Source organism: Microchirus variegatus (genome assembly GCF_963457635.1).
Source record: "Microchirus variegatus genome assembly, chromosome: 1".
Classification (NCBI taxonomy): domain Eukaryota; kingdom Metazoa; phylum Chordata; class Actinopteri; order Pleuronectiformes; family Soleidae; genus Microchirus; species Microchirus variegatus.
Window position 1 is genome coordinate 41,559,124 of NC_139802.1, and position 20,682 is coordinate 41,579,805.

The 20,682-nt window shown below is 43.6% G+C and overlaps 3 protein-coding genes across 3 annotated transcripts in view; 2 read left to right on the forward strand and 1 right to left on the reverse strand.

The window, feature by feature from the left end:
* Positions 1–1,529: 1,529 nt before the first annotated feature.
* crybb1 (crystallin, beta B1) lies at positions 1,530–6,587 on the reverse strand (the record flags this gene model as incomplete). The annotated part of the gene is made up of 6 exons (XM_083902025.1): positions 6,486–6,587; positions 6,025–6,168; positions 5,121–5,239; positions 4,801–4,933; positions 3,297–3,439; positions 1,530–1,707 (listed from the first exon to the last, which is right to left on the reverse strand). The coding sequence occupies exons 2-6, from the start codon at positions 6,145–6,147 to the stop codon at positions 1,530–1,532; spliced, it is 696 nt and encodes a 231-aa protein (XP_083758151.1). The 5' UTR covers positions 6,148–6,168; positions 6,486–6,587.
* Positions 6,588–11,891: 5,304 nt separating this feature from the next.
* On the forward strand, positions 11,892–14,232 carry cryba4 (crystallin, beta A4; the record flags this gene model as incomplete). The annotated part of the gene is made up of 5 exons (XM_083902012.1): positions 11,892–11,930; positions 12,783–12,901; positions 13,602–13,743; positions 13,848–13,990; positions 14,085–14,232. The coding sequence occupies 5 exons, from the start codon at positions 11,892–11,894 to the stop codon at positions 14,230–14,232; spliced, it is 591 nt and encodes a 196-aa protein (XP_083758138.1).
* Positions 14,233–18,247: 4,015 nt separating this feature from the next.
* The window catches only part of grk3 (G protein-coupled receptor kinase 3), a gene marked incomplete at both ends in the record, with an annotated part of 62,592 nt that continues 60,157 nt past the window's right edge, over positions 18,248–20,682 (forward strand). Inside the window, one exon of the mRNA XM_083888635.1 lies at positions 18,248–18,360. Within this exon, the coding sequence (XP_083744761.1) occupies positions 18,248–18,360 (113 nt within the window). The remainder of the gene's footprint in view (positions 18,361–20,682) is intronic.

Genomic DNA, 20,682 nt, shown 5'->3' on the forward strand with positions numbered 1-20,682 from the left:
GGAACACAGTGGAGTACCTGGATGTGATGGAGTGTTGTCCTAAATAAAAACCATGGCCTTCTTGAATGATGAACACCCCCTTTCACATCTATTTGTCTGTTGAAGGGGTCTGCCCATCCAGGCCGTGCTTTCACACCCCTTTGTCTACGGCAGGTATCGGGGGCGACCTCCCTCAGAGGTATCCTGCAGGATGTTGTAGTTAGGTGCAAAGGTGAGTCTAGACACCCTAAAAAGGAGCTGGTGTCTTTTGTTAGGAAAGGCTCTAGCTCTGAGACAAAGAAATTTTCCATTACAGGTCAAACTAGTTCATCCTTAATAATAACAGCCCACAGAACTCGACCTCCATCTTGTTGATGCCTGACTAAGTGGAGCTCTGAGTCCATTAGTGATCCGACCACAAGCTCATCCATCTGGTCCGTCAAGACTCACTCTCATTTCATGTGTCCATAAAACCCTCGCTTCTGATATTTCTTGGCCCAGTCTTATGAGTGAGTGTTGTTCAGTGGTGGTCGTGTTTCAGTCTTCCTTACCTCCCTTACCTGGGCCATGTCTCTGAGCTCTGAACACCTTGAACTTCACCGGATAATGATTCAATCCAATTAGCATTCATGTTCATATAACTTGGAGTTGTAAATGACATTTTAAGTCCCTTAGTTTCAGTGTTGACTTAGTCTCAGTCTTGTCTTGGTCTCAGTCTTGACTTGGCCTTAGTCTTGACATGGTCTCGGTCTTGACTTGGTCTCGGTCTTGACTTGGCCTCAGTCTTGACTTGGTCTCACTCTTGACTTGGCCTCAGTCTTGACTTGACCTCAGTCTTGACTTGGTCTCAGTCCTGACTTGGCCTCACTCTTGACTTGGCCTCACTCTTGACTTGGTCTTGGTCTCAGTCTTGACTTGGCCTCGGTCTTGACTTGGCCTCGGTCTTGACTTGGTCTCAGTCTTGACTTGGCCTTAGTCTTGACTTGGCCTCGGTCTTGACTTGGCCTCGGTCTTGACTTGGTCTCAGTCTTGACTTGGCCTCGGTCTTGACTTGGCCTTGGTCTTGACTTGGTCTCAGTCTTGACTTGACCTTAGTCTTGACTTGGTCTCAGTCTTGACTTGACCTCAGTCTTGACTTGTTCTCAGTATTGACTTGGCCTCAGTCTTGATTTGGCCTCAGTCATGACTTGGCCTCGGTCTTGACTTGGTTTCAGTCTTGACTTGATCTCAGTCTTGACTTGGTCTCAGTCTTGACTTGATCTCAGTCTTGACTTGATCTTGTCCCACCAAAGTGTCCACCACAGTCCACTATTGTTGAAAAGACTTACATTTCATGAATATACAACTAAAATACAGATGTATTCATGGTAAAAATGAATGAGTGGAGGCGAGCTTGGAGGTTTCAGGTTTTACACGTTTATTTTTAGCACCATAAAAAGTCATTTAAAGTTGTCCAGTGTATTTGTTCCCATTCTGTGGTCTTTCCTTTGGGATGGAGCGTTGATGGTGGCGAGTAGAGAATGTGGGCGTGTGCGACCAGCGGCTGCCGTTCACTTGCTGGCAGAGGTGAAGGTGAAGCATCCTCTCTGGTGGAACTGCATGTCCCTGATGCGACGCATGGACTGGATCTGGGGCTGGTAGGCGCAGAAGTCGTTGTAGTGTCTGTAGTCGCCACACTCAAACAGGTACTGGTAGCCTCTGTATCCAGGATACTGGTAACCCACCCACCTGAGGGAGTCATGCAAACAGAGAGGAGAGTGAACTCTTGGTTTATTGTAACTTTGAAGTGATGGTTTAAACTGTCCATGGAGAAAATCACAGTTTTTAGATGCTGCCTCAACAAGTGCCATTTTCAAATAAAAACCTATTGTATGGATGTAGCCTTAGTCCATAGAGAAAATCATCATTTTTAGCTCACTTTGACACAGGAGGTGCTGGTCTGCTGCTGCCTCGTGTGGTCACTTTGTGTCATTTAAGTTAATCCAAAACAAAGGATTTCAAGCACAGATGCCACCAGATAATACATCTAAACTTCCTGGTGGAGGCAGCAGTTGATCAACAACTCCTGTGTGCTCTGTGTGTTGGAGAACCTAGCCTCCAGTTAGCATTAAAACTCAAAACATGTTTGTCTATTGTAATAAAACACAGTGGTACAGAATATCAGATTCTACAACAAGTATAATTATTTAATCTTGACTATCTGTCCAGTTAGCCATTTAATGTGTCTTTAATTCAGGAGTGATTATGTCTGATGTTGTGTTGGTCAATGAGGAGATGATGGTGATGGTTGAGGAGGTTCTAGAAGTTCAAGGGGTTCTTTTGGTCACAAGGGAATCACTGTTCTTAAGGTTGTGTAGGTTCTGTAAATATGCTCATTTAATACCCTGTCCATCCTGGTCTCCAAGCCCTAAGGTCTCACTACACTCTTAGAAATAAAAGTGCTGAGTAGAACCATATAAGGTTCTTCGGGTTGTCCTAATAGGAGAACCCTTATTGGCTCCGGATAGAACCTTTTTATAAAGGTTCCAAACCCTTTTTTTGGGAAAGGGTTTTTCAGAAGCAAATGGTTCCAGGTAGAACCTCAGCCCCTGTAGAAGGACCCTTTTGGAACCCTTATTTCTAAATGTTCTTTAGGTTCTTTAGATTCTTTAGGTTGTCTAGGTTCTATAAATATGCTAATTTCTAATCCTGTCCATCTTGGTCTCCAAGCCCTATGGTCTCACTACACTCTTAGAAATAAAAGTGCTGAGTAGAACCATATAAGGTTCTTCGGCTTGTCCTCATAGGAGAACCCTTTTTTTTGGCTCCAGGTAGAACCTTTTTATAAAGGTTCCAAACCCTTTCTTCGGGAAGGGGTTTTTCAGAAGCAAATGGTTCCTGGTAGAACCTCAGCCCGTGTAGAAGAACCGTTTTGGAACCCTTATTTCTAAGAGAGTACCGTCCTCTTGTCCTTCAGCCCTGACACTCTCTCTCGTTCGCTCTCCATTGCTTCTAACAGTCGACTCCAGGTATTTAAACTCCTTTTGTCAAAACTCCATTCAGCTCCGAGCTCTCAGTGATGACGTGCCAACGCTATGTTTTTGTGAACACTTCCAATGTCGTGTTAGCGCTGTAAGCCCTGCGGCCGCCTCTGCACCTCTGTCTAAAACAATATTTGCAGTACAGAGCGTCCTCTTTAGTTACATATGAAAAAGAGGCAGACAGGTTTGCTCCCAGGCGTTTGAGAACAAGACTTTCCTCGTTTGTCGCGTTGTTGCCTACAACTCCTCTTTCATATTAAAGCGACTAAAGTGTGCTGTGTCTGTGTTGGTACTCACGCTCCTCCCGGCACCCTCACGCTGCCCACTCTGTCACAGAAGCCGTGGGCCCAGAGGGTGGGCACGTCATCCTCCTGGATCTCCATCTTGTTGCCCTTGAAGTCGGAGAGCTCGTACAGGCAGATCTTGTGCTCCATGCTGTCCTGCAGGGATGAAATGAGGCATCAAGAGTTCGTCTTCATGTCTCAATAACTGCATATTATGTTGTCATTTTCCTGTTTTTTGTTGTTGTTGTTGTGGTGCTGATGTAACTCTCTGCATAAGGTCCAGAATTAAACATCTCAACATGGAATTTCTGATCTTTTTCATCTAAATAAAAGCTCTTATTAACAATACATATCATTAGTACATATAATTCAATACAATATTAATAGTTGTATCTTTTACTCTTTCTGCTGAACATTTTTTTTTGCATAATTAATGCATTCTGTAAAAAAGAATATTTATTGCATTCTAATATTTTATTCCTTATTATCTAAACAGCTGTGATGTATGTCATCACTATTCATAACCCTTTATTCTAATGTTTCACATTTTATTTTTTCATGTTGTACACTCTTAGAAATAAAAGAGCTAAGGAGAACCATATAAGGTTCTTTGGCTTGTCCTCATAGGAGAACCCTTTTTGGACTCCAGGTAGAACCTTTTTTATAAAGGTTCCACCAAGAACCCTTTTAAAACCCTTTATTCAGGATAGGCCTTTAAAGGATTCTCTGGATCAAAATGGTTCTTACTGGAACCATTAGTGTTACCAAGAACCCTTGAAAAACTCTTTCTTCGGGAAATGGGTTTTCAGAAGCAAATGGTTCCAGGTAGAACCTCAGCTCTTGTAGAAGGACCCTTTTGGAACCCTTGTTTCTAAGAGTGTAGACTCTTAGAAATAAAAGTGCTAAGTAGAACCATATAAGGCTCTTCGGCTTGTCCTCATAGGAGAACTCCAGGTTGAACCTTTTTATAAAAGTTCTACCTGGAACCCTTTTGGAGGGTTCCACCAAGAACCCCTTTAAAACCCTTTTTTCAGGAAAGGTGGTTCTCTGGATCAAAATGGTTCTTACTGGATCCATTAGTGTACTAAGAACCCTTGAAAACCCCTTTAGGACCTTTTGGAACCCTTATTTCTGTGAGTGTAGAATATGAGTAATTGACAGATATAAGAGATGAGATGCAAATACACTCTTAGAAATAAGGGTTCCAAAAGGGTTCTTCTGCAAGGGCTGAGGTTCTACCTGGAACCATTTACTCCTGAAAAACCCTTTTCCGAAGAAAGGGTTTTAAAAGAGTTCTTGGTGGAACCCTCCAAAAGGGTTCCAGGTGGATCCTTTATAAAAAACCCTGGAGCCAAAAAGGGTTCTCCTATGAGGACAAGCCAAAAAAACGTATATGGTTCTACTTAGCACTTCCATTTCTAAGAGTGTACGATGTTGCTGTAACACATCTGTCTCTTGTTTACATATTTACATATTCATATATATGTTCAGCGTATATCCTGTACAATCGCACGTACCATGCGGACGGGCCTGAAGGACATGAGGCAGTCGCTGCGGTAGGAGTTGCTCCAGGTATCCCAGCGAGGATACTCTCCCTTCTCCAGGATGAACATCTCCCCACGGAAGTTAGTCTGCTCGAAGGCAACGAAGCTGGAGGAGAAGGGGGGAGGACACCGTGGGGTGGAGGAGGAGGAGGAGGACATCGATGGGGGAGGAGGAGGACAGGACAGCAGGATTAGAGGAGAGGCAAGAGAATGGAACAGAGAATACATTTGACATTTGACAGAAAGTGTGTGTGTGTGTGTGTGTGTGTCTGTGTGTCTGTGTGTCCACTTACGGGCCACACTCCACAATGATACTGCGCACTCTGTCCATGCCGCGGTCGCACACGTTCATGCACTCGTTCTGGATCTCCATCATCCTGCCCTGGAAGTTCTCCTGGTCGAACATCATCATCTGCACAGAGACAAACGTCATGTTTTTCACACACGGAGGGTCTTATCTTCACTGTTATTTCTGTAAAAAACCTGGTGCTATTTTGGACATTTCCTGACGACATGTTGTGAAAAAGCACCTCAGAGGTCGTTTAAAGCAATTTAAACTGGAAAAGCGTTGATATTACTACTATTTTAGTCATAAGAAAATGAGATAAGAGATATCCGTATGTATCAGCATCAGCACAACGTTGACAACTCCCAACAGTTTTATAGCGACATAAAACGATAAAAGAAGAAACCACACCATGTGATTAAAATGGTGTGTGTGTGTGTGTGTGTGTGTGTGTGTGTGTTAAAGCACCAAAACAACTACTTTTCACTGTGTACACATTTGCATAAGAGATTTTGCGATCGGACTAATATTTAACCAAAGGATAAATGCGCAACGTATATGTGCTTTAATTACTCATTTGAATAAAAGCGAGCTAATCCCGATGCTAACCTTTAAAGGTTCTGTTCAAACATAAACACAAGCCTTTCTGCACCACTGTGGGACTAAAACTCACTCGCTCACTCACTCTCTGCAGCGGTGAAAACGCTGTAGAAACAGACATTACATGACTGTTGTGACCAAAATCACTATATAAATCGAGATAAGAGCACGTGATTTATGGCAAAACTGAACCGAATGCATGTCTGAGCGACCCAAAAAACATACATCGAAGGCTCCCAAAACCCAGTGTATCTCAAAATAACTATATCTGCATGATAGACGCCGTGGGGTTTGATTTTCAGGGGACTCACTCTGAACGAGCCCATGCCGGGCTCTCCGGTCTTGGTGGCCTTGCTCGAAGCAGGTGGAGCGGGAACGCCCTTGTCCTTGGCGTCGGTGCCCTGGCTGGAGGCAGACTTGGTGGTCTGAGACATGGTGAGGTGCTTCAGGAGACTCTGGGTGAGATGACGGACGGAAGAAGAAGAAGAAGAAGAAGGGAATTAAGAACGGGAACGTGAAGTTCACTGTGGCATCTGTTGAGGTGGGGACTTTGTCTTTTGGAGGGTGGTAGATCGATAGATCTCGGAAAAAAAAACAAACGTATCTCGGGCATTGTTGCGGGAGGCTCATTTGGACTCTGGACTTGTGATTGGGTCTTTCCCCACGCCGAGGCTGCTTTGCCCGGGTGTGGAGGACAGGGAGTGGACCCCCCCGGCTCTGGCTCTGGTTGACCGGTGCTCAGGTGTGCATGTCTGCGTCTGTGTGTCCTTACCTGCGTCAGTATAGCTTGCGGTGCTGTGTGAGGGAGGCTGGCTCGTGCTGGTGCCTTTACTGCCCGACCCGGGCTTTTATACCCTGGCAAAGGCCAAACGTCGAGGCTCGCCGCACAAAGGAAAAGCCTCTCGTCATCATAGTCGGGGCCTGCGCCCAAAAGCCGGCGCTCATTGCACCGACCTAGAAACAGAGCCAGCCACCGCCGGGCCCTGCCTGTAAGCGTTTTACTGTCAAAAGAAACCACTGAGCGAGGCGTTTTTTTGTTTCTGGATGTGTTGGCCTGCTGCGGCTGTAACGTAGAGGCGGAATGCAAAGGTTCAGAGGGCACAAAGAGCTAATCCCCCAAACAGACACGCAGGAATACAACAGACTCTCCAGCTTTGTACCTGAAAACAATAATGTCCCATCACAGCGTTGGTCAACGGGGAAACATAGTATGTTTATAACATATATATTTATATTTATGATACTATTTTAAAGAAAAATACGATGAAACCAGAGCTGGACAAACTTTACTGTGTTTCTCTTCAGTGAAGAAAACAGATTCAGTGTTGTGGGCAAATGTTCATTACTTTCTATTTAAAATGACTTTCACCATTAAAGATTTTAGGTTTTTTTGTCATTAATGATCAATATACTCTTAGAAATAAAAGTGTAAGGAGAACCAATATAAGGTTCTTCGGTTTGTCTTCATAGGAGAACCATTTTTGGCTCCGGGTTCCACCAAGAAGCCTTTTAAAAACCCTTTATTCAGGAGGGTTTTAAAGGGTTCTCTGGAAAGCGTTTTTCAGAAGCAAATGGTTCCAGGTAGAACCTCAGCCCTTGTAGAAGGACACTTTTGGAACCCTTATTTCTGAGAGTGTACACTTAGAAATAAAAGTGCTAAGTAGAAACTTACAAGGTGCTTGTCCTCATCGGAGAACCCTTTTTGGACTCCAGGTAGAACCTTTTATAAAGGGTCTTTTAAAACCCTTTATTCACGAAAGGGGTTTTAAAGGGTTCTCTGGATCAAAAATGGTTCTTACTGGAAACATTAGTGTTACCAAGAACCCTTGAAAAACCCTTTTATTTGGGAGCGTTTTTCAGAAGCAAATGGTTCCAGGTAGAACCTCAGCCCTTGTAGAAGGACCCTTTAGGAACCCTTATGTCTAAGAGTGTATTAGGTGAGCCATGCTTCTTCACTGCCTGTCCTCTGTTGATTATTAAGACAGTGACAAAGCGTCGGTTCCTCACCAGAACACACTTGAACCTCAGCCCTTGTAGAAGGACCCTTTTGGAACACTTATTTCTAAGAGTGTTCACTCTTAGAAATAAAAGTGCTAAGTAGAACCATACAAGGTTCTTCGGCTTGTCCTCATAGGAGAACCCTTTTTGGACTCCAGGTAGAACCTTTATATAAAGGTTCGACCTGAAACCCTTTTGGAGGGTTCCACGAAGAACCCTTTTAAAACCCTGTATTCAGGAAAGTGGTTTTAAAGGGTTCTCTGAACTGGTTTTTCAGAAGCAAATGGTTCCAGATAGAACCTCAGCCTTTGTAGAAGAACACTTTTGTGGGACCGATGTTATTAGTCGTTAAAAGTGAACACTGAGAGAGAACTAAAGGATTACACTGGTATCAGCTCTGTTCATACATGATAATCTCAACATATCAATGATGATGATCTGTCTTCCCTGGAAAGGTTGTTGTGGAAAAAAATGATGATCATTTCTAGATTACAGCCGGATTATGTCCGGGATTATGTCACCTCGACTATGGTAAATCCTGTATGGGCGCAGGATTAAATGGTGTTTGATACTGTACGACGTGCAGATTAGATATGAACTAATCCCGCTGTGTAATCTGTGCTGGGCTCAGTTCTCTGTGGTTATCATAGCGTGTCTGTAGTATTATAAAAATAATAATAATCTGGGCACAGATTAGATTTGGGATATTTTTAGAAGGCATAATGCATTGTACTTCCAGGCCACCGTAGCATACTTCACTATAGGAGTGAGTGAGTGAAGAAACAGGAAGAGATTAGGGTATGGAAATTGCAATATGGCCTACTGGGATTGGCGGTAAAGTATTAGTTAAAGCCAAAACATGTGTCAAAATATAATTTTTGGTCAATTATTGTCTTGATCTACACACATTTTTTATCTACAGAATCTTCGTCTCTCGCAGATCTGCACAAATATCACACAGTCCTCGTTTTTAAATATGTTTTACGCATGAAAATGAGAATAATGACATAAAATGAGCATTCCTCTCTGATATCGCGAACCATATCGCAATCGCAATTACATACTTATTCGAAATCGTTCAGCGCTAATAGTGATATAACCCCCTTATATATAATATCCACCAATATCTCTCCAATAAAGTCATATTTGCTCCAACTGTAGAACAAATAATCTACTTATATAAAGACATTTCAAAGACCTGATCACTGAGAATAGACACGATAGCCTCTTAGCGTTCGCTCTCACGTTTGGTCTATCTCCGCACTGGTGCCATACATAATCGCTTATGGGACATTAAAGTGTGGGGAGGTTCCATTAAAAAATGCAATCAGCCATTTTCAAAGGCCCCAGGAAATGACCCCCGTTGCCCTCGGGTGTCGTAACACCCCTGGACATCCCAGAGCGTGTGCTTGAATTCCTCTGTTCTCACAGGAAACAGAGCTCTCTCGCTTCAGAAAGGACGGCTGCTCCCTTATTTACAAATGTTTGATTATGTAATTAGGTCCCCCCCCTCCCCCCACACACACACACACACAATCGTACCCTAACGTCACCATCACAACTAAATGCCTGTTGGCAGGCATCTAGAGACATGAGTGTTTATATATTCTTAACCTCTCGGTCAAATATGTTTAAACATTACTGACATTTACTGTGTCTTTCGTGTTAAAATGAGAATTTCCTAATCCCACATATTCTTGGTCAAGCTGTGAAGAAAAGGTAAAAAAAAGCAGCTTATCACAGGGAGGGAGTGAGTGAGTGTTAATGCTGTAGACAGAGTGTGAGCGGAAGTATTTCTGCACCAAATGTCTGGATGCATCACTTCCTCTCTGCTGTTTATATTTCTGCTTTATAAATGGCCTCTTATCTGCACAGGAAAGCACATCTCCTTAAAGGGCCAGTGCACTTTTGTTTTTCTGTTGTTCGAGTGTGTTCTGATGAGGAACCGACGCTTTGTCACTGTCTTAATAATCAGCAGAGGACAGGCAGCGAAGAAGCATGGCTCACCTAATACACTCTTAGACATGAGGGTTCCGAAAGGGTCCTTCTACAAGGTGCTGAGGTTCTACCTGGAACCATTTGCTTCTGAGAAAGCCGTTTCCAGAAGAAAGGGTTTTTCAAGGGTTCTTGGTAACACTAATGGTTCCAGTAAGAACCATTTCGATCCAGAGAACCCTTAAAAACCCCTTTCCTAAATAAAGGGTTTTAAAATGGTTCTTGGTGGAACCCTCCAAAAGAGTTCCAGGTGGAACCTTTATACATGCTGAAGAACCTTATATGGTTCTACTTAGTACTTTTATTTCTAATAGTGTAGCACACTATTTTGATTTATTTTTTATTTTTTTACTGCAAACTGGTCACTCTAATCACTCCCCACACTCTTAGAAATAAAAGTGCTAAGTAGAACCATATAAGGTTCTTCAACTTGTCCTCATAGGAGAACCCTTTTTGGCTCCAAGTAGAACCTTTTTATAAAGGTTCCAACAAGAACCCTTTTAAAACCCTTTCATCGGGAAAGGGGTTTTAAAGGGTTATCTGGATCAAAATGGTTCTTACTGGAACCATTAGTGTTACCAAGAACCCTTGAAAAATCCTTTATTCCGGAAAGGGTTTTTCAGAAGCACCACCAGGAACTTTTGTAGGATTCCACCAAGAACCCTTTTAAAACCCTTCATTCGGGAAAGGGGTTTTAAAGGTTTTCTCTGGATCAAAATGGTTCTTCCTGGAACCATTAGTGTTATACCAAGAACCCTTGAAAAACCCCTTTCTTTGGGGAAAGGGTTTTTCCGAAGCAAATGGTTCCAGGTAGAACCTCAGACCCTTTTGGAACCCTTATTTCTAAGAGTGCACACCAAACTCCATAGAGAGAAAATCTGCATTTTTATCTCCTTGTTTGGATAATTTGTGTTGACTCGATGAATCTGAAGACAGGATTCATGATACCAAAGTCACACAATAATAAATTTGGACTTACAATAACAACAATTGTTGATTTTCTCCATGGTGCAGTATGTGGTTTACAAAGCAACAAAGAGGTAAAGTCAGGAACATAAATATTGGGACAATATTATTCTCTTCTTTTTGGCTCTATACACCACTGCAATGGATTTGAAACCAAACGAATAAGATTTAGCTTTAATTTGAGGGTATTTACATCCAAATCGGGCAAACGGTGTAGGAAATACCAAACTTTTTTATATGTGCCTACCACTTTTTAGGGGACCAAAAGTATATTAAAATGGGAAAGGACAAATATTTCATCTGTCAGAACTTTTATTAATGGTTAGAATTACCAAACGTCTGGGCTGTAGAGCGCGGAGGCGTTTCTGTGTCAGTGTACAGCGACGTGTGGTTGTTTTGTGGAACTTTAACTCAACAGAAAACGACCTATGGATTCATTTAAAATGAAAATAACGATTAATCGCAGCTCTAAAGTGGATGATGAACCATTTCAAGCTGTATCTTCTCCCTCCATCCTACAGCCTCTTTGAGGCATTCAATATTGTTGGAGTCTCGATGTCCACAGCTCGGGATGATAGTGTGGTGTCTGCACTTCTGCCCCTGCACAGATTAACCACCCTTTTGTCAGTCGGGGCGGGGGGGGGACGACAAAGACAGGCTCCTCCCTGCTGCTGAGCCAGGGGCTTTCGGGCATGGCCTCCTGCCAGGGGAGGCTTTAAAAGGGTGGGGGGCTCGTGGTTCCTCTCACTCTCACGCCAGGACATCCCAAGGGCATCAGAGCAAGGTGAGTTTCCCTCTGGTTCTCTGGACCCCAGAGCGGCACAGCCTGGGTTACACCTGAACAGAGAAAAGAACCAGACCGTCGGAGCTTCTCAGGCTGGAGGAAATAGAATAGAATGTCAGGATGAATAAAATGTCACTTCAGGAACATGTGAGGGTCACGTTAAACCCTCACATTTACACCCTCTGGACTCCATGCAGCTCATATCCTCAACTGCATAGAAGCTTGATAAACACATACATTTGCAGCATTTTTACGATTTCCTTGATGCATTTTTTGTGTATGTGTTTGGAAAATGATTTGTGTTTCAGCCAGACTTTGTAGACCTAGAAAGGTTAGATGTTCCTCTTCTCATTGCTGGAATCTACTTCCTACTTTCAACTAATGTATCTTGTGTTTTTGTTGTTGTTGTTGTTGTTGTTTTTCCTGTCAGACAAGATGACTCACCATTGCACCAAGTTTTCCGGCCACTGGAAGGTGAGTCTGCAGACGGAGGAACTTTCAACCTACCCTCTTAGAAATAAGGGTTCCAAAAGAGTTCGTCTACAAGGGCTGAGGTTCTACCTGGAACCATTTGTTTTTCAAGGGTTCTTGATAACACTAACGGTTCCAGTATTTTGATCCAGAGAACCCTGGAACCTTTATAAAAGGTCCTACCTGGAGCCAAAAAGGGTTCTCCTATGAGGACAAGCCGAAGAACCTTATATGGTTCTACTTAGCACTTTTATTTCTAAGAGTGTAGTGAGACCTTAGGGCTTGGAGACGAAGATGGACAGGATTAGAAATTAGCATGTTTATAGAACCGACACAACCTAAAGAATCTAAAGAACCCACACAACCTAAAGAACGAAAGAAATAAGGGTTCCAAAAGGGTCCTTCTACAAGGGCTGAGGTTCTACCTGGAACCATTTGCTTCTGAAAAACCCCTTTCCCGAAGAAAGGGTTTGGAACATTTATAAAAAGGTTCTACCTGGAGCCAATAAGGGTTCTCCTATGAGGACAAGCCGAAGAACCTTATATGGTTCTACTTAGCACTTTTATTTCTAAGAGTGTAGTGAGACCTTAGGGCTTGGAGACCAAGATGGACAGGATTATAAATTAGCATATTTATAGAACCGACACAACCTAAAGAATCTAAAGAACCTGTGTACACATTTTGTCACCGGAGACGCAGCAGTCGTCTGCTTTCAAATGCCACACAATTTATCAGCAGCATCTTCAGGAGATCTTCAGCTGTTATATACACACACAAAAAACATGACATCTTCACATTGGTTTATTCTACATCTGACTGAAAACTCATCAGCTGCGTCTGCATTTCACTTTCAGATTATTGTCTTCGACGAGGAGTGCTTCCAGGGCCGTCGCCACGAGTTCACCTCCGAGTGCTGCAATGTGATGGAGTTTGGCTTTGAGACCGTGCGCTCCCTCAGAGTGGAGAGTGGAGCGTGAGTACACACAGGAGATTACTTTATATTTGTAGTAAAAATATATTTTCAGGAATCGCACAGATTCAAGTTTATGACTGAGGTGGCCCGATTAAGGTTTTGCATGTATTATGTAATAAATCTAAAGCAACTGGCCGTAAAATAAAAGAATTGGTCCAAAATTTGACAAAAACATCATACTATACTATGTCGTACAAAATGTGAAATTTTTTTTGAAAAAGATTTTTTGGTCCAACATTTGACAAAAACATCATTACTATACTATGTCGTCCAAAATGTGACAATTTTTTTGAAAAAAAAATTTTGGTCCAAAATTTGACAAAAACATCATACTATACTATGTCGTCCAAAATGTGACATTTTTTTAGGAAAAAAATTTTGGTCCAAAATTTTACAAAAACATCATACTATGCTATGTTGTACAAAATTTGACATTTTTTTTGAAAATTTTTTTTGGGTACAAAATTGGACAAAAACATCATTATACTATGTCGTCCAAAATTTGAAAATTATTAAAAAAAAAAAAAAAATTGGTCAAAATTTGACAAAAAAATCATACTATACTATGTCGTCCAAAAATTTTGCTATTTTTTGGGGGGGAAATGTGGTCCAAAATTTGAAAAAAAATTTGATAAATATTTTTGTCCAAAATATGACAAAAACGTCTTGTTAACAATGTTGTCGCTCTTGTCTTGTGCAGCTGGGTGGGCTATGAGCACGCCTCCTACCAGGGGCAGCAGTTTGTCCTGGAGAGGGGAGAGTACCCCCAGTGTGACGCTTTCGGCGGCAGCAACGCCTACCACATCGAGAGGCTGACCTCCTTCAGACCTATTGCCTGTGCTGTGAGTTGACCACATGCTGTACTCTGTCTCTCATGTCTCAAACATCTCATATGTTCTGTTTGTTCTTCATCTCTGTTTTCTGTTTTTTTTTGTCGGGCCTCCAGAACCACAGAGAGTGTCGTATGAGTATCTACGAGCGTGAGAACTTCCTGGCCCGTAAGGGTGAGCTCAGTGACGATTACCCCTCCCTCCAGGCCATGGGGTGGTGCAACAATGAAGTCGGCTCTTTCAGAGTCCAGTCTGGAGCGTGAGTGACCTTAAACTACTACTACACCCGTCCTTCATCCTTCCTTTTCACATTGTGTTGTCTACATCTCTTCCCTTTTTTTTTCGCTCCACAGATTCGTGTGCTACCAGTACCCCGGTTACCGTGGATACCAGTACATCATGGAGTGCGATCGTCACTGTGGCGAGTACAAACACTTCAGGGAGTTTGGCTCCCACTGCCAGACCCCTCAGATCCAGTCCATCCGCCGCATTCAGCAGTAACAACTTACTTACAACCCCCCACCCCCCAACCCACCCCCCCCCGACCTCTTCCCATGTGACCTTTCATCTTTGAACCCTGCTGCTTCCCAGTGCTGAATAAACTGTCTTTCTTAAAGACCTCCACCAATGTATGTGTCATCATTATGTAGACAGAGACAAGCAGACGAAATGATCAATGTGTGTGTTTTGAAATACTGTCAGTCAGGGGTGTCAAAGTCAAATGACCTGGGGGCCAATGAATGTCTAGTGTGGTCAATAGGGGGCCGGCTCCTTTACGTAGGGTGCAAATTGCCAAAATGGATGCCAAAATTCAAAAAGGCCGACTTCCTGTTGAGTTGAGGCCAAGGTTTTCCCGCTAAGTTTCAGGGAATTTGGTGGAACTCAATTTATGCCGTTATTATAGGGCACTTCCTGTATTGGGGCGAATGGTCGGAAATTCACCAAGGTTTTGCCATGGTCATGCCGTTTTGAATCCGCAAAACCTTTCGCCAATTTCGCTAACATTGCTAACACTGGAATGTACATAGATGTCCTACGCCAAAATGGACAGCAAAAATTCAAAAAAGGCCGACTTCCTGTTGAGTTGAGGCCATGGTCTTCCCGCCAAGTTGCGGGAAATTTGGTGGAACTCAATTTATGCCGAAGTTATAGGGCACTTCCTGTATCGTGGCGAATGGGTTGTCACGGTCACACCGTTTTGAATCCACAAAACATTTGGACAACTTTGCTAACATTGCTAACAAACATATATTATTCTGTGCTGTAGGTAATCGCAATTCCGATTCTTACAAAACCAGAGCCTGTGACATGTTGCTTAAAGGGTCATTACAATATCACCACATTTTCAAATTCAAATTTCAGGAAATGATAGACTTTTGAGAGATTTCTTTGAAATACGAAGCCCTTTTTAAACACATCACTTCCAGGTATCGCAAGACAGTTGGGAAATCTGTCGTTGGCTGGCCAATTACAACACAGTTCTGTCTTCTGGTGGTGAGGAGAGCTTCAGTGAGGAGAGATTTCTGTCGGCTCGTTTGCAGCAACTAGGAGGTTTTAGACCATAAAAACAAACTAACGTATGTAAGTAGACCTCCATAACTTACATATATGCGCGATAGGAACACTCTATGGGAGCTTTTAACCACTGTCGTCTTCAGTGTCGATTGTTTCTTTGAATCCGTCTCATCGCAGTTGTTGTCGTTGGAGTTGAGCGGTCCAGACTGACGACAAAAATCAAGCTAGATACAAACTGGATAAGCTTAAAAATCCTGTCGGGATCTGGAATAGATCACATGAGCGACTTCAGCCTGGTAATGTGTACATTGTTTTTTTTGTGTGGGGGCCTACAGGCCTGACCAGTCCAGTGCATTAGGAGCATTACCATTGGTGACCAGGAAATGGCACTGCGTTTCCACCAGACCAACAAAGACATCTTATGGAGAAGAAGCACTTAACGGTGCTGTGATATTAATTGTCAGAGGCTGTTGCTGCTTCGTGACCAGTCAGATGCTTATTTAATTATTGAATACTCACCCACGGACCAGGCTGCAGGGTGATCGGGGTCATTGTTACGGCACGTCTGTGAGCCCCCACATCATCTGTAAACACACAGTCATATATATCACCACTGACAGACATGGTGCAAATATGAAAAAGATCCTCATCGTGAAAGTGTAACACAGAGATCCCATCATGTTTGAGCAAATAGTGTGGAATAGATGAATAAATAATTAGCTCTAATAGGTTTTTTTTTTCCCCCACCCCTGTGTCATCAACACCCAGTGTGGTCCAGGTCCAGGCCGAGTCCACTCTGAGCTGCTCCGTGTTTTACATGCCTCTTCCCGCCGCAGTGGGAGGAAGTTGAGCCACAAAGCGATCACTGCCACTGTGCTAAGAGAAAAAAAAAACAAAACTGAAACAAATAAGCGAAGCGGGGATTCACTTTATCATGTGCCATTCTGGAGGTGGGGGGAAAAAACAAACAACAGATTTATTGAAATAAAAGAACCGACGAACACCGTCGTGGTGTTTTAGCCGAGCTTTAGCGCTCTCTACGCGGACAGCCTGGTTAGGCAAGGAGCCTCTCGGCTGGTTTGTCGGAGCTCGACGAAGGGACCTCCACCACCTCCTCCACCAGCAGCAGCAGCCTCGGTCCTTGTTCTGGGGCTTCTTCACTTTTTTCCACAGCCGTGACTGAGACGACTTCCCCCATTAATCACTGTCACTGCACTTGTTTACGGCGGGGAGGGAACATATCATCGGTGCACAAGCAGCACGACTCCCGCTGGCCAGTCGTTTCCCATCTGCCAGCAGCAGCAGCAGCAGCGGCGGCGGCAGCAGCAGCAGCGCTCCCTCCGCCCCCTTCTCCCTCCATCAGCGTCACCATCAGTCCACACAGCTAGTATTTCTCTGCTGGGTGTCCAGACGAGGAGGACCCCTCTGGTGCTCGGGGTAGCTCGGCAAGCCGCGATGGATTATTTTGTGCGGTTCTTCTACTCCTCTTGACTCCGCTGGACTATCGACGGACTGTGTCTTTCCGGGGACTGTGACTTCCCCCTACCACCACCCCCCCCACCACCCCGTACGCGCAGCCAGTTTACGGGCAGTCGCTAGCTTGCACAGCGCTGTGTGTATCCGAGCCAGTGGTAACTGTTAGTGCCATCTGCTCACTGTGCTACCGGCAACAGGGGGGCATTTTAATGCTGAAACAATCCACATTGGATGCACGGCTTAGCGGAGCACTCTTGTGCGATGTTTGTTAGTTAGCCCTACTGGCTAGCAGGTAGAGTGTTATTTTGCTAGCTAGCGCGGTAGCTAACTAGCAGGCGAACCCAAGTATCGATATCGCCAGCGGGGCTAAAGCGAGTTAGCTTTCGGGCGTCGCGAGTTTTTTGACTCGCAATTAACCCTAGTACGCCCTCCCTCCTGGGTTGGAATTGGTGCTAAACACCGCAAAGTGTTTCGACATTAGCGCTACCATGTGTGTTAATGTGCGAGAGGGAGAGTGGTGAGGCGGTAAGGGAGGAAGGTTCTCAGGCTACACGCGAAGCGAGCCAGTGGCGGCGGCGTGTGGACTTTTTTTTATTACGGCACAGCTCGGCTCTAATGTTCGCGGGGCTTGCGTGATTTTTTTTGTGGCAAAACGTCCCCTAGAGACCTTTGTTTTTTGAGAATTGTGTGTGCGCACCAGTCGAGAGAACACAAAGAAGAAGAAGAAGAAGCAGCTGCAGCAGCACACCAATGGTCGACTCTCCAACCTGTCGCCCAGTGTCCTCCCTCCTCATCCCCCCTTCATTGCCACACTCTCACCGTGGAACGGAGAGTTTGGATTTTTTGCTCGTCTAGACGCAAAGAAGCAAACTCCCGCTTGTTTGTGCGCGTTTTTCTTTCTTTTTTTTGTTTTTTTTGTTTTTGTGTGTGTGTTTACATTTTGAAGGAACATCCCATAAATCCCATACACATGCCGCACCGGAGCCAGTCCAGGCGTTCGGAGACGGGAGCAGCAGCAGCAGCGGAGGAGTCCCCGGAGAGCCTCGGGATCTGACAGCTGTCCTCAGACCCGGCACCTCTGTAATCTGTGACGGGCTGCACGGTACCGTAAAGCGGGGAGGCGCTGGCCTTAGTCCCCCTTATTTGTCTTCTTGCAACGCGCCTTAGGAAAGGTTGAAGAAGAAACCTTTTTTTTTTTTTTATTATTATTATCTCGCACTAAATGGGATTACAAGGACAGTAATAATCAGTCATTTTCTCTGCCACCCCAATGTCTTCGCTCCTGAATTTCCCCTTTCCGTTCTCAACGATGGCAGCGTGAGGCCAAGAGACTGCAGCCACAGACAGCGACAGCAGTGCCCGCTCTGCACGCACCTTGCCCCCCCCCCCTCCCCACACACTTGATGTTGGACACATCTGGGGCTCGGGACTGTGTTTTTTAATTCCCTGAAACAGAACCTAACCACCCCATACCCATCATAAGCCCCGGTTGTTATATTGGTCGTGGTCGTCACAGGGTCGAAAGATGGCGGACCTCGAAGCGGTGCTCGCCGATGTCAGCTATTTGATGGCGATGGAGAAGAGCAAGTCAACACCGGCGGCCCGGGCGAGCAAGAAGATCATCCTGCCCGAGCCCAGGTAAACACATTCACTGAGTGTCTGTCGTGTGTGTCTGTGGGAGAGGGAGAGCTTTGCTTTGTGCTGCGGTGGCTCTCCTTCTCCCTCACCCCCCATGAGCTTGTGTTGCTTTGTCTGTCAAATGGATGGATTGTGTTTTTTGTGTATGCTTTTGCAGCCATGTATGGAGATGAAGGCGCACTTCCTCCAAAAAAACCTGCCACTTGCTACTGTAGAGTCAAATGAGATGTTCGAGAATAACCACCAACATAACCATGCACTGACCTCATTAACACGTCTGCATCTTATTATACCTGGAGCTATACCCAGGCCCATCACTGTATCTATACGTACTATTTCTACATCTACATCTACTATCACTACATCTATGACATATTATATTGTCATTGTAGGAACAACTATATTATGAGATTGCATTATATCTCTGCCTATATTACTATATATATAGTGTACAATCATATAATTAAATTACATTATACTTCAAAATAATGATAATTCACTATATCCGTATTGTTACCCATACCAACTATGTCTGCATTTATATCTACATATTGATGTCTAGTATCAGTAGATGCATACCTATACTTACTATTACTATATTTATACCCTCAATAGCTGTATCTACTATAAATGTGGATATAGCTATAAGTATTCCTATATCCACATCATTTATATACCCATGTATATTTATAGTTTGTGTATGTGTAACGTATAGCTACTTCTAAACCTATTCTACATATACTCAATATATATATATATATATATATATATATATATATATATACAGGTACATACATATATATATATATATATATACAGGTACATATATATACACACACATATATATTCTTTAACCTACTACAGGACTACCCGTATGTGTACTTTTCTACTAGAATAATATTAGTGTATATGTATATATGTGTGTATATATATCGATATAGATATACATATACATGTGTATATTTATATATATACATGTATATGTATATATTCTTTAACCTATACACTGTACCTGCATGTGTACTTTTCTACTAGGATAGTATTAGTGTATATGTATATATGTGTGTATATCTATATCTATAAAGATATAGATACATTTAGGTACTTTTCTACTCGTATAACTAATACTAAACCTATGATACGTATACTTATTATACCCACTGTATTCAGACCTATACCTAATATAACAACACCTAAAGCTTTTATATGTTCAACTGTACTTTATTTATACCGTATAGCTGCGTCTACCCGACCATGCACTTGTATCGACTGCACCTTTTATCTGTCACTAATATCTATATGTGACCCCAGTGTTAACATCTCAGCTAGAGGACGCAGCAGTATGAGGAACGTTGGTCATGGTCTTTTCCCATTTCTTCTTCAAACACCACCGTGCATTAACACCGTCCTCCGTGTGGTTCTCCCGGGTTGCCAGAAAACACTCACGTCAGCCGCCCTTCGCACGACGGACGGTGTAACCATAAAATGTGCCATGTGCAGCATGTGCCGCACATTTGAGGCCACTCTGTCTCGTTTTGATGCAGTTTCGTTCTCGGTGTGTGCAGCACTCAACCCGGAACCCCGAGCTCCTACATGCTGCTTGCAGGCACCCGACATGCAGAGGTTACCAGATCAGACCACAGCTAATTTACACAACACCCCCCCCCCCCGTTCAGAAACCCACCGTTTCAGCCGTTGCGCGATATAGCACATCCTGCTGTTGCAGCCCGTCATACCCTTTGACGTCTCGTCAGACATGTGGCAGGCCAACTAGATTAGAGAGGAAGTGCTTCGTTTTTTTTAAATTGAGATGGTTTTTGTTTTCACATGGGAATTATAAATTATTATCACACGCACGCTCATGGAAAGGCGTTGGCTGTACGCACTGATTTCACGAGTTAAACAGCTTTTTATTTAAAGCAATGATCTTTCGGGGAGTTCGGCTAATTCCGTTACTTAATGACTCGTCCAGGCAGATTAGGACGAAGCGACGCTGCGTGTAGAGTAATGAACGCAGACGGCTTGTTGGTCCCAAATGGGTTAATTAAAGGCTATTCTGCATTATTTATAAAATGTACATGGCTACTTGATCAGCTGTCAATCCTCATCAAGAAAGTAATCCGTCTCCCTCTGCACTCCCTCGATCCGTCATAAACGTGAGAATGCTGAGTCCTCGCGGGAGCTTTCAGAGAGCGTTTTCACTTCCAGTACACGAGTAAAAAGACTCCTGGGGTTTGTAATGAACTCTCCCTTCTGGACCTTCTCAGCGGGTGAGAACATGTGATTATTTTTTAACTGTCACCGCTTACAAACAGGTTAATG